The 13910-nt window shown below is 44.1% G+C and overlaps 1 protein-coding gene across 27 annotated transcripts in view; it reads right to left on the reverse strand.

The window, feature by feature from the left end:
- Nucleotides 1-13910, reverse strand: part of KCNMA1 (potassium calcium-activated channel subfamily M alpha 1) — a 686992-nt gene that overhangs the window by 131695 nt on the left and 541387 nt on the right. For 14 of the 27 annotated variants that reach the window (XM_036337223.1, XM_036337220.1, XM_036337215.1 and 11 more), the window contains one exon: nucleotides 7503-7571. In XM_036337223.1, coding sequence (XP_036193116.1) covers nucleotides 7503-7571 — 69 coding nt within the window. Of the gene's footprint in view, nucleotides 1-5182; nucleotides 5195-7502; nucleotides 7572-13910 lie in introns of all 27 variants that reach the window. The other 13 variants (XM_036337224.1, XM_036337214.1, XM_036337217.1 and 10 more) reach the window with 1 other exon arrangement.

Below are 13910 nucleotides of genomic sequence, written 5' to 3' on the forward strand. Positions count from 1 at the left end.
AGGAGAAAGGGCCCCAGCTGATACAGGCTAGCCAGATTCCCGGTTAAATGCAACGTTTCAGACGGGCAGCATTCCGGGTCGTCATACTTTCTTACCCCTGTTCCTGCTGGGCAGTTCTTCTATGCCCTGGCTCTGCAACCAGAGATTGGGTCCAAACTCCAGCATGGCCATTCAGTAGCTGTCTGACTTTGGGCGAGTTACAGGACATCTCGAGGATTCAATTTCCTCACCCACAAGGAGGGCATGATGATCATCATAGTCTCCAGTGACAATGCACAGAAGGCTCTATGTCTACTGGTTATTGTTCCTTTTATTATTTATTCTTGAAGGGGGGGGGGAAGCCAAAAGGATATTCCATTCTCAATGGAATCATCAGCTTTTCCTTAGTTGGCCTCGTGACATGGAACACGTCCTGCCCATGACTTGGTGAAGTTACAGGGTGAAGCACTAACTGTACACTTTAAAATAGTGGACAAGGACATAATGAAAAATTCCACGTACTTCTGGACTCTAAAGGGGCTACTTCCTCAAAATTGGAAAATTCTACCTATTGACATGTATTCATTTAAGAGTGTTAAAAAGCTTCCCTGGTGAAAACAAATCCTATCATGATTTCAGCAACACAATTCAAAAGAGGAAATTTGAGAGGCATCAATGTCTTGGTGACATATATGCACAACACAGCCTCACACAGAACCTGCTTCCCCCTTTTTACATCACATGCTTCAAAAATTGCACTCCAATGGTCAACCCCACTATGCCATGGCGGTGATAGCAAGGTTCCTGCCAACGAAAAGTCTCTTTTCATTGCCTCTGTTCTCTAACAACCCGCCTACAGTAAGAATATGGGATGTCACTCCACAGACGGCAGGTTGAGATCATTTATTTCAGCCTTCCGCTGGCCCTGGTCAAGTTTGAGGGTGGAGAGGGCAGATTCAGGCATGGAAGTAAGGCAGATCTGTGTTCAGATCTCAGTGTTGTTGCTGCTGGTGGTTGAGTACTCAGGTGCACCTGTCAGGCCTATGGCCTCAGATCTCGGCCTTGAGCATGTGGATGGCGCTAAGCCTTACTCTCCTCATCTGCAAAATGGGCCGCAGAATCACTAGCTTATAGTGTTGCTAAGAAAATTAAAGCACATACTATTCGCCGAGTGACTGTTACACAAGAAATCCTTAATGCACAGTCACGGTTAATAGTAGCAAGGTGATTACAGCACCTGAGAAGCAGATCATCTCTCACAGCCTCACAGCTCCCCATTTTGTCTTTGGTGCTAAGAAACTACCTATGGGCACTGAAAGACCTTTTCACTGACCATAGTATCTGAGAGACTTACTTCCTGTACAGTAGCTGTAGATGGGCTAATTTGGACTGGTTTTTGTCTACACAGTAGAGTAGCTCTCTGTACCTTAAACTTTGTGGCTGATTGTATAAGACACTGGAAGGACCTCCAAGGTCATCACTGACCAGGTGACTCCAGAATATTCTCTTTCTCTTCTGGTCAGGGCTGGAGGCTTGCAATCATTTCTACATGGTGCATGAGGCTGAAAGAATGAGCCCAGCTCTTGAAGGAAAGACATCAAGATACATAAAGAGGCTCTCTGGGCTGGATTGCATGCATGTTTATGGGTTTGGTAGAGAAGCACTCTAGTCTGACCCAGGAACCACTGTATACACTACTCCCTGTGTAAGGGCACAGAGTTTCAAAGACTCTTTGAGGAAATATATTACTCTTTTTGACATTTCAGACATTAAGTCTTCTATACACGTTCCAAATCTAGAAAGTTTGAAGTACTGATCCCCGTCTTCTTGAAAATATAAAAAGCTAAGCATCTGAAACAGAAGTAACTCTTTTTTGTTCCTGCAAAGTGCCTACTATCCTTAGAATGTGTTGTTCACCTCCTAAAGGGAATATGTAAATCTTTCCAAAGATCTTTGATGTCTTAAAATAGCCAATGTTAAGTTTGCGTGTCCTGATGACGGCCAAAAGTCTCCCTCCCTGGGCATCACTTTAAATCAGTCTTTGGCTCCAATTCTGTCTAATTCATTTGCTTATCAAACAGAGATGAACTTCAAGATATGTCATGTGAAGAATCAAGAAAATCTCTAAGAAAGAACTCCATCTATCAATTAGCAGAATTCCAATAGGGACATATTCTTGGCGGGATGGACTTGCCCTCATTTCCAAGGACCCTATAAATTATCCCCTTCCTTCTATGGTTTGTTAATTTCTACTGAAAAGATTCAGTGATAGATGGAGGCCAAGGGTTGGTGTGGTCCCTTCCCCAAGGATTCTTATGCTTTTTCTTTTGCTCTCAGACTAGTTTTGAATCTAGGCTTGTTCTTCAGTTCCTCGCTCACTATATAAAATAAATAGATATCTTTTGTAGGGAACTCATAGGGGCATAAAGGAGTGAAAAGCAAGATCATATTTTATTTACTTTCATAAATTAGTTTCTTATAGCAGCCAGCTTAGAGCCCTGCATGGAATAGGCACTTTTCAACTCTTTGTGGAATGAGTGAAAAACCTAAGTCATTGGTCTTAGTTCTAAAAGTGTTGCTTTCCCTCTCTACTAAGGAGAAAAGGAGTCACAACTGATCTTTCAAAGGCCCACCTGCAGTTCCTACCAGTCAGGCCTATGGGAGGAAGGATCACATTTCTTCTGGGGGGGTGGCAAGTAAGCTAACAATATCCCAGAGACATTAAGCATAAATATGTAAATATACAAATATATAAACACCTAGGCACCCGGGGAATTAAAGCAATTGATTTCAATATTGAAAACACCACTCACTTAGATCTGAAATATGTTCTTAAATATAAGACACATTCTCCTGAAACTGGCTAGCAGGGCTCAGTCCACTGGGAAACAGCACTTGCTGGGTGCCCTCGGGAGGGGTGGGAGTGCCAAGTCTCAAGCTGCAGTGCATTTCACTGTGTATCTCTTGCTGAACTTGGGTTAGGGTGAAGATTTGGGGCTTAATAGGGCAAAATGATGTCTTCCCTTTCTCCATCATTTATGGATAACAACTAGGAAACAACTCGTTATTTCTCCTCCAAAAATTATCATGAACTTTACTTGTTTGCTGATTTGAGAGACAACCCATTATTAGTAATTCAACTGAAAGAGATATTTTTTAAGGAAACTCTTCTCCATTACGGATAAATATGACAGGTGTAAATCTCTTTCCTCCCCACTCAATTTCTGGTAGGTGTAATGTACCATTCCCTGAGCAATTACAAAAATATCACGTTCATGAGAGCATACTTTGTATTTGGTAGCACTGCAATTATATCTGAGTCTAGAAAGCTAATGGGACTTCATTACCTAGAACAAGAGAATAAGAACCATGTAGGACTTCAGTTCATGCCGGGCCCAGAGGGATCATGCCCCTGAAAGTGGCCTCTTTGAACACACAAGGTCATGTGCGATTGCTGTTGGGTGGGACTTTGTTTGAACCAACTGGTTCCCATCTCAGGGAGTACAGCTGCCTGGCAAGTTTAGGGGCTGTGTTAGGGCACAGCCTCCAGAAACCCCAAATCTCAACTCTTGCTGCCTTTCTGGGACTTGTCACTTCTCTGGGTGTTAAAATATATGCTGTCGGAGTCCCACACAACTAGACACACACACATTCCACAGTGTGGGTTCCATGCTCAGCACACTGGAGCCCAGGGCACTTACACAGAGACAGCATCATAAAGATTGCTCCCAGTCGGCCAGACTCAAGTGACCTCCACTGCGGTCCACCAATGACATGTTTATCCTGATTCCATCCCAACAATTTTAGAAATGGCATTTTCAAATAGATTTTGCATGTAAGGAAAATAGTGGCCGAATGGGAGGGAGAAGAAATCGTTCATTTGGCAAGGACAATGCTGGATATTTGGTCTGGGAACAACCTGAGTCGCTTTCTGGGACACTTTAGGCCAAGTCATGCCTACATCACAACATGCCTTCACCACATGATAAAAGGACTCCAAGGCCAAAGCCAACAGCACAGGTGCAACCACTGTGGCCCTTTGGCGATGCAAAGTGTTGCAGTAACTTCTCGCAGTTGGATCATGTCAATAATACCGAACTGACAGGAAGCCACCTCTATTTTCACACATCTACTCACAAAACCACAAAGAACCTGACTTCGGAAAGAGTTACACACACACACACACACACACACACACACACACACACACCAAAACAAACATGTGACAGTGATTACAACCACAGAGAAAAACAACTCTTTAGAAGGTGAATAAGTAGGCATCTCAACAGTATGTTTTCAACAACACGCCCTTAGATAGAGAACACATTGAAGAAGCTGCACTGGAAATATTCACCCAAAAAGGTAGAAAACAAAAAAAGCTACCGATGAGGATTCGGTCATGCTTCATGCAACATATAACAGCAGCAAAACAGGTGAGGTAACACGGTGAACGTTGCAATACTTCATATTAAGAAATATGCCCAAATACACTAAGAAAAACAGAAGCCCCTGAGTTCATCTCAATAGACAGTACTCATCGGAGTACTGCCCAAGAAACACATATGCAAAATCTGATCATCTAAACAAGTTTAAGGAAAAAGAAGTAAGTGTAAGGGCTTGGTCTCTGTTTTGTGGATAAAAGGACACGAATTCTGCTCTACCAATTAGAAAGTGGACACAGGGAGGCGGGGGTCACTGGGAATGTGGATGTGGGATGCAGACAAATGGAACCAAAGTCTGGTGGACACCATGACACATCAGGACAGGACAGAAACAGACACCGAGGGCTGGAGAGAAGCGTCCTCCTTTTCAACTTGAATAGCATTTGTTCCCATCATTGGTGCCATGATTGAAAACAAGATTGTGTTTTTTGGTTTTTTTTTGTGTTTTTTTTTTTTCCTGCAAAGGTTTCCTGCAAAGAAGTTAGTGCGTCATCCAAAAGAATCAACAAATCAAACAAGAAAAGCAATGTGCTACTTTCAATTTTTATGTCCCCTAGTTGGAGGGGTTTATATATAAATATACATATATAGTTATATATAAATATATATCTATATATACTGACAAGGGAATGAGATTATATACACATATACACATATATATAATCTCTATCTTCCTGAATTCTTGACAAATAGTTAGTCCTGCGGTTAGAAGTGAAGATAGAGGGTGGAGGTTGGGAGGAAAGTTAACGAAGAGTGCATACCGCTTTCGGCTTCTGCAAAACGACAAGAAAAGAATTTAAAATCAAACAATTTGATAATAAATTGACACCAGAAGGAAAAGAAGGAATAAAACCTTTGTTTCAAATTATTTGAAGGGTACATGTGAAAACAAGGTTTTTCAGCAAAGCATGAGAACAGTATCATGGGGCGGAAGGACAAGGTCATTCAGGACAGGCTGGGGCACTGGGGTGGGACAGAGGAGCAGGGCTCTCGGGATTTTAACACCTGGTCACTTCAAAAGTGTGAGAGGAAAGAAAATGGGAAATGTTTTAATGCAGGGGAAAAACCAAAGTTATCATCTCAGGAAGGGTCCAGCACTGGATTCTTGGAGACATGGGTACTGTGTTTGATAAGCCCTGTGTTTTCTCACAGGCATGATCCACATTCCTTCAAACACACCTTTTTCCACAAGAACCAATGAGCTTTACACTGAGACCAAGCCACAGCTGAGGATTAAAGCTGGCAACGGCACACAGAAAGCCAAAACAAAGCCAAATTCTTTTCTCCCTTTTCTTAAAAAAAAAAAAAAATCTAAAAACCTCTATCTGTAAATGTGGCTTTGTTGAAAACATCTCTGATTGGTGAATTAACTGGAGGGTCCATCAAAGGAAAGATTGTGTCTTCGGGGAAAGCTCTGATTTCTTTTTCTTAGAGTGGGGGCAGGGCATTCCATGGGACCATTAGCAGCCTGTTCCTCTCCCTCCTTGGGACCAAAGAGTGGCAGGTGGAAGAGGACTGGTCAAGGTTCAGAGTACAGTCTCTTGCTAGGAAATGCTTCCAGAATGCTCGAGAAAGGCTATTCAGCATCACCCACATCAGGACACTTTGTTGAAAGATGCACAAATAAGAAAGAGAGAACACTGAATTGTACAAAGAATTACTGAGTTGGCAACACAAAGAATATCATTTGCAACCCTCCCCCCCCTCCCCTCCCCCCCCCCCCCCCCGCCAGGCACAGGTGAGCGTTGGCAACAACATGGACAAGCAGCAGTCCCAGGAACATCCACGTCATCAGTTGAACAGCGAATAGCCAGGACTCTCAGTGGTTTTTGCAAATAATATTCTTCACTTGCCAACAGGAAAAATATGTGTCTACGTACATATGTTCTAACTGCCACAGCCATGTTCTACACGTGGCTACCAAATCTACCGCTTTTTCTTCCTTTGGGTTGATTTGGATTTTCATAATAGCTGAACGTTTGATCAGATTGACGCAGAGCAATCTGATCTGGGGTTGAGGTAACAGAGAACATTGGATTGACTTGCTTACAATCCAGCGTTTTTTGTCATGGAGACACAGACTGAACATTTGGAGGTCTGGCGTTATCGGGTCACTCATCCAAATAATGGAAATGCCTTAAACGATCATAGCAAGGAACCTTCTAGCCTGGCCCTGTACTCTGCGCGGTCATTCGGGTGTGTGTGCGAAGCTGTCTGCTCTACAGGAAAACGTACTGACTACAACTAGGAACAAGCCAGAATGTCATTTCAGAGGACAAAAGCCTGACCATGTCTCAATGAGTTACCTTTCTCCCAAAACGACTGGTAAAAATGGGGGAGACGGGTGGCAGAAATCATCTCTATTTTATCTGTAATGCATACAGTGTTCCATCCACAGAATTCCTTGTTAATGTGATGCCTCCTTCTTCCAGTGTGAACTCATCTATTGACTGGGGTGTTATCTGTTTCAGCCAGACCCAGTCCCTCATCAGTCTCATTTGCACGTAATTACGTGCAAAATAAATAAATAAAGAGGGCCCCTGCCTCTGCGCCTTGCTCCTCCGGCTAATTTACATGAAGCTGATATCCTGCCACCTGGATTTCGGTTGCACCGGGAGAAGCACATATGGTCCACAATAGGCTGCTTGTAATTCGGCTATCAAGAGAGCTCGTATCTCCCATCATGGCCCTGCCCCCTGCCTGCTGGCAATGAGGTTGGCGTCCACCTTTGTGCTTTGTGCTCACAACAGTAAAAGGGGTAAGAGGACAGTGTCTGACCCCTCTTTTATGCAGAGAGCTGAAAGTGAACGCTGGCACCATCGGATGGAGGGCTGGTCTCCTCGCTTTCCTTGGAGGAACACTCTCAAGGCCCAGGGGGCTCCCGATGCCAGGCGGGTCTGGGATAGAGACGCCAGTGCCTGGTCGAACATGCCTGGAAATGTGTCTTAGGGTCTGAGAGGTGTTGCTTCAGGGTCCCAAGCAAGTAAATAATCCCCAAGACAGAGAAGTGGACCGAACGTTCCCAGGATGCATGCTAACCATCATCAAAGTGAGCTGGCCGCAGAGTCGCAGCAAACTTACCGGCTCTCTCGGTTGGCGGACTTGTATTCAATGGCTATCATGAGGAGCTTGAGCTTCACAAAACACAGCCTGCAATGAGATGGAGACACCTCCCAGTCAGTGCTCCTGAAGGACCAGAGCCACACAGCCAGCACTGTTACGTCCCTTTCATCTCCTAACCCCATCGTTATCCAAGGGAGCCTCATTCTGCAGTCGCTGTGCCAAGTGGACGGGGCTGGGGGTGGCACCTCCCGCTTCCCCATTAAGGCTGATTTCTTGCAAGCGATAAGGCACTGACTGTTCAAAGTGCAAATTGCACTCAGGTCTAGCTGTCTAGACACAGACCTAAGCAGGAATTGGTGTCTGGGGATCTGTGCTGGGCCAGATTCATTAGTTTCTCGGTTGGGTAGTAAAATGTTAACTGCAGGGGGAGGGAGGTTTTTGGAGCAGCTGGACCTGTTATTTGGATTCCATTTTGGTCTTTTGTATAAATGGCTTATATTGTGGTTCCAAGCAGACCCCTGTGTGCTCGGAATGATGGTAATAATCCTTAGCTTCCGCGTAACTGCCCGACACATGACTGCGGCACCGTCACTCCTGGCACCAGCCAAGCTGTCCCACCTCATCTGCCCATGGCTCTTGCCCGCAGCTCAGGCTGCCTTGAGGTCAGCTTCTTCCTCCCTCGGTGCCTTCACTGATGCAGATCCTGCCCCCAGAACATCTCCTCTCTCCTCACCCACCCTCCCATGCCCACATCAAATCCCACCTTCCCTGTAGGTCTTCTGCGGCTACTGCTGCCCTCTGATTTCCTTTCTATTCTCAGAACTCCAGCACCTTGTCTGCAACCACATTATCCAGCCCTTAGTCAACCTAACACTGATTGTGCCTTCATGTATCTGAATTTTGTCTCCTCAACCAGCAGAAGTTCTTTAAGAGATCTGGACTGGTTTGGAATTCCCCATAGTACTGCACATGGAACCGCCAATACAGACAAGCTCAATAAATGATTTCCACTTATTGGGGTTCAATTCTAAGAAAATAATAAATGGTTCTGTAAAATATTTTCTGCATTAAGATGTTCAAGGTAGTAGTATTTACAGAGCAAGAAGAATTGAAAGCAACCTACATATGCAGTAACAAGGCAAAAAGTATGATGCAATATGGAATACATTAGCATTCAAAATAACATTTAAAATATTTTTATTGATTTTATTTTTAGAGAGAGAATAACGAAGAGGGACACACAGAGAGAAACATTGATGAGAGAAAGCACTGATCAGTTGCCTCCTACATGCCTCCTACTGGAGATTAAGCCTGAAACCTGAGCATGTGCCTGACAGGAAATTGAACCAGTAACTTTTCGGTGCATAGGACAATGCCCAACCAACTGAGCCACGCTGGCCAGGGCCAAAATGATATTTTGAAGACTATCTTAAGGTATAAGATCAACAAATATTATTATATGGATACAAATATGTAAACAACATGATACCATTCGGTGACAACATATTTATATACTCAGAGAAATGAAAGCTCACAGAAATAAAAATTATTCTATATAATGGTGTTTCTACAATGGGCATTATCACTTATGTTCCAAATACTTTTGATTAATAAAACAATGGCTTACTGATAGGCAGGGAAGTGACTTGATGTTCATTTAGCTCCAGCATTGTAAGGGGGAGGAGATGCTTGGTCACAGGGCATGGCCTTTCTCGGAGCTTTCATTTAGTCCCTACAATATCCCTAAGAGGGAGAGATCAGCCTAGTTACTCAGACTTCTAGAGATATCTCTACTTTACAGGTGATGAAACTAAGGCTCAAAAAGCTCATGTAACTTGCCAAGGTCCCTACCTACTACTTGACAGATACACAACATCTTCATCCCCAGAAAAATCTGTGTTGGCAGAGAGAGGCAATAAGCAAATATACAAGTGATTTAATAATAAATTCCCAGATGAAGACAAGGACTCTGCAGAAAATAAAATCCCTAAGCAAACGGAGAGTAACTGGAAGAGTGTGTTATCTGTAATGGTCCAGGAGGAACATTCTAGAGACGTGCCACTAGAGCACAGGGCCCTGGAGCATGATGGGAAGAAGCAGGCGATGAGAGGATCTGGGAAAGAGCATCCTAGGGAGTAGGAACAGCAAGTGCTAGGGCCCTGAGGCAAGAAGGAACTTGGGGTATCTGAGGGGCAGTGATACAACTGTGATAACGACTGGGTCAGGATGCCAGGCGGGAGCAAGATCAGAAGACTTTGTTGGCCACAGCAAGCAGTCTGCAACCTATTCCAAGTGGGATTTCGGGAAGCCTTGGGTTGGTTTTAAATAGCAAGGTGCCATAATCAGATGAGCTGGACTTGCGGATGGGCTACTTACAGGTAAGGTACCGATAAAGGCCTCCTGCTCTCTGGTGGGAATAAGACCAATTGCTCATTCAAGCTTGTGAGGCCACGGTCCTCCATATGGCTTTCAACAGACAGTGAGATTTCAAAGGGCCACTTCCAGGCAGGCGTGCCGGGGCTCCCGGTGATGTGCAGGTTTTCTGACTCCTGCCAGCAGACTCTAATGTCTGCTGGTTACACAGTTTGCTGAAACACCAGGCCAAGTACAGCTGGGAAAATGCTCTTCTTAATTTACGTCCCATAGAGCACCACTAACACGTACCTTTTATGAGGCTGTTACTTCTGGAGCTTAAGCTATTTAAAATATCAGCTGGCTTATGCAGTATTTGTTGAACCAAATTACTAAGATTAAGTAACCATTTCCTAATGTAAATAGCAGCTAAATGCCAAAAGCTCAAGAAGTCTGATCTTGACTTAGCATGATCCTGAAGAGGCCAATATGCTGATAGTCTGTGAGCAACGACCACTCGGATTCGGGACTCTGGCAGTTCATGGGATCAAAGATCCTTATTGTTTTAACCACCTGATCCTACAGGTGAGAAGGGAAGAAATGGTTCATAGTGATCATGAATAATATCTTTAAACTACTATGATATCATTTACCAACTAGACATACGAAGAAAGGAGCTTTCTAACGCAGAAACGTTGATAAAATCTATGTGGCCTTGCGCACATTCATAGCCTAGCAGGGGATTGCCAGCAGATCTCTGAGTCCTCTTTCATAACCCTCAAATCCCTATCTCAGATAATTCTATACTACTTTATAGGAACCTCTTTTTAAGAAGCCCTTTGACCCACGACAATCCTTTGCTCACTGGCCAAAGGGACAATTTGGAGAGGGACAGAGTGATGGAACCAAAGTGATTACATACAAACAGTGCCACGACCACAGAGGTTGAGGCCCTTTTGAGACTGCTGATCCTGCGTTCCTCGTATAGATGACAAACTGAGGCCAGAGACAGCAAGACAACTTGCTCAAGGTCCACTGGCCTTTATATAGAAAAGCCAAAGGTGGAAATTAAGCAGTTTGTTCAAGGTGAAACAACTTTTATATAGAAATGTCAAAAGTGGAAATCAAGTCTCAACGCAGAGTGCTGCACAGATGCTTCTCATCAAAGCAGAGGACATGAAGGGGTGTCCAGAAGCCCAATGTGCAGACATGTTCCGTTTGGTCAGCACAGCATTTTTTGTCTTTTGCTTTTTAACTGGCATTAGATACCAACAGGTGATTTCATATAAAAACTAGTTTTTGGCTTTCCTGGACAAACAAGATATGACCACACTGAAGCTACATTTCCTATGACTACAGAGATTGGAGCTCCAAAGCACTTGCCCCTTTGGATGAGACATATGCGCTCCAATGTGCCACAGTCCCCACCACTCCCTATTGTCTCAGACCTCACAGTTCACTCTTTGTTGCTCCCTGCCCCCTACAGGCATTGAAGATTTGAATCCCCGCTCTAAAAACATCACCTGGATGTTTGCAAAATATCAACACTGGGTAACTTACTATTTACACTGCTCGCAGAATTATGTCTTCCTTGTTAAAATCACAGTTTTTCATTAGACACTGCCACAGAGAGTCGGCCAATGTCAGGGTACTAGGCTTAAGGCTGTAGCAGAGGTGCAGCCCCTGTTGGAGGTCCATTGGGGAAAAGCAGATCAAGGCCAGTAAACAGGGGAATGTGTGTGGTTTGGTGTGGTAATCCTTGATTTATACATCTCTCTGCCCTCTAGACTGAGCTTTTTCTGTGTGAGACGCAAGCTTTATCTCCCTGGCATTTTGCAAAGTGCAAAGCATAAGCCTTCCATAAATGCCGATTAAATAAATGTATGAAAGAATGGGGAGTAGAACGTCACGAGTGGCTGGAATAACACAGAAGAGATAAAGTGGTAAACTGGGAAAGTCTCGTTTAGGCAGAGAAGGTTTGGGAGTGAGTACAGAATCGCGAAAACAAGATGCTTCCTCACGTGTCTTGTTTTTTAAAAGCACACAGATCGGGGTGGGGGTGTGCAGAAGGAAATCACAGCAGCAATGTGCTCTGGGAATCTAATTTTTGCCTTCTACCCACGACGCCCTGATGTAAGCACAAATCTAAGATACGGACAACAATTTCTCCTTGAGATCCTCTACAAACTATCACAAAGGGTTCGCTCCTAAGAATGTGCCTGCAGACTACCTGAAATTGATGTCCTGAGGTTAAATGTTTTACTTGCATCATTCGGCACCATTGTTTTCGGTAAAGCAAAATGGGCTTTGCTCACCCGATCCTTAGTCACTCCCTGGCTTTACTCAGGCTCCCGTGTTTAAATGTATCCCAGATAGTGTGGTGAGAAAGGAGGCTGAGGGTGAGGGTGAGGCAGGGGTAGGAGAGAAGTAGGAAAGCTCTCCCAGAGTGATAAACAGGATGGAATCAGCAGTAAGTTAGCAAGAATTTAACCCCTGACTTCAAAAATAAAATGTCTCAATGTGTCCAATGCAGGAAGTTGTCGCTGGCTGCAAAAAGTAATTACAGGGGAATAGAAATGACTTTTTTTTTTTTTTTTAAGAAAAAAAAAATGCCACTGACACAAAAGGTTTTAAACCAGCAATCTGCAATAAAACTGTTGTAATAACAAGTTAGATTGCTTTCTTGGTAATTATTAAGTAGAGGTCTGTCCAATTTGACAATGACATTATACAAAGCCCCCCTTTTTTTACTGCCCACATCATCTGTTAACTATAGTAGTTTCAACCCAGATGTTCCCAAGCAAAGGCTCTTACGAATTAGAGTCCAACTGTTTCTACCTACCCAGAGGGAAATGCATTGTTCCTGCCACTAAATCAGCCCCCTGGACTAGAAACATTGCTGCTAGTGTGAATTAAGCATGGAAACCTGTCCTAGAGTGCGCACCGTCTAATTTGCTCAGGAAGGATATGCAAATGCATGGCCTGGTGCCAGGAGCAAGGTGGGCGAGGCCGGAGAGGCAGGGCTTACTATGCCTTCCACCCCCAGCTCCCCAAAGCGCCCATCTCTCTTCAGTTCCCCAGAGCGACCCTTGTAATCATAGTAGATGCTGATGAAAACACTGGGCTTTGGGAAACCAGACCTTTAGGATGGAGGGGCTGGGATGAAACAGATTCACATTTAGGAGCCTTGATTTAAAATGACAGGATCTGGAGCCCTGGCTATTGTGGCTCAGTGGTTTGGAGCATCGGCCCACATACTGAAGGGTCTCAGGTTCGATTCCTGGTCAAGGACACGTACTTGGGTTGCAGGTTTTGGTAGGGGCATGTGTGGGAGGCAACTAATCAATGTGTCTCTCTCACATCAATGTTTTTCTCTCTCTCCCTCCTTCCTTCCATCTCTCTCTTCCACTGTCTCTAAATATCAATGGAAAAAATATACTGGGGTGAGGATTAACAACAACAACAAACAAACAAACAAAATGATAGGCTCTCAAAATGGAAACAGCTAATTTAAAAAAATGAAAAAGGGGGTTTTGTAAGGCTGAGCATCAAGGAAATGGACATCATTTGTAAGGCTGTTACTCAGATTCCAGTTCTGACAGGTGGAGCGAGAAGGCTTCAGAACCCTCAAATACGCACACTCACAATGATCTCCACTAGCACGCCCACTGAAGACACCTGAACTTAAACATAATTACATTCTTTGATATGGGCTTGACATTGGTCTAAAATGTGAATGAGTACATTTTAGAAAGCTTTATTATTTATTAATCAGAAACGTAAGCTCTGTGTTTGCTGTGAGTACCCAGCATCAAGTCACGCCGTAGCATAGCATCCATCCCGTTTCCAACTGGACTGCCTCTGTGGCCTCTAGGGAAGGGTGTTCGTAGCTCAGGATCACTGGCTTATTCACTAGCATGCACAGGGGTTACTGGTCACCTTCTGGGTCCCTGGAGTAGAAAAACTCATGAGTACTGCTCCTACGTTTAGTCCTGATAACAATACTCCCAGATAATTCGGTGAATAGGGCCAGCTCTTTGAGGAGAGATAGTTTTTTCAAGCTCAGGCTTGAAC

This window comes from Myotis myotis, unplaced genomic scaffold (genome assembly GCF_014108235.1).
Source record: "Myotis myotis isolate mMyoMyo1 unplaced genomic scaffold, mMyoMyo1.p scaffold_m19_p_15, whole genome shotgun sequence".
Lineage (NCBI taxonomy): Eukaryota > Metazoa > Chordata > Mammalia > Chiroptera > Vespertilionidae > Myotis > Myotis myotis.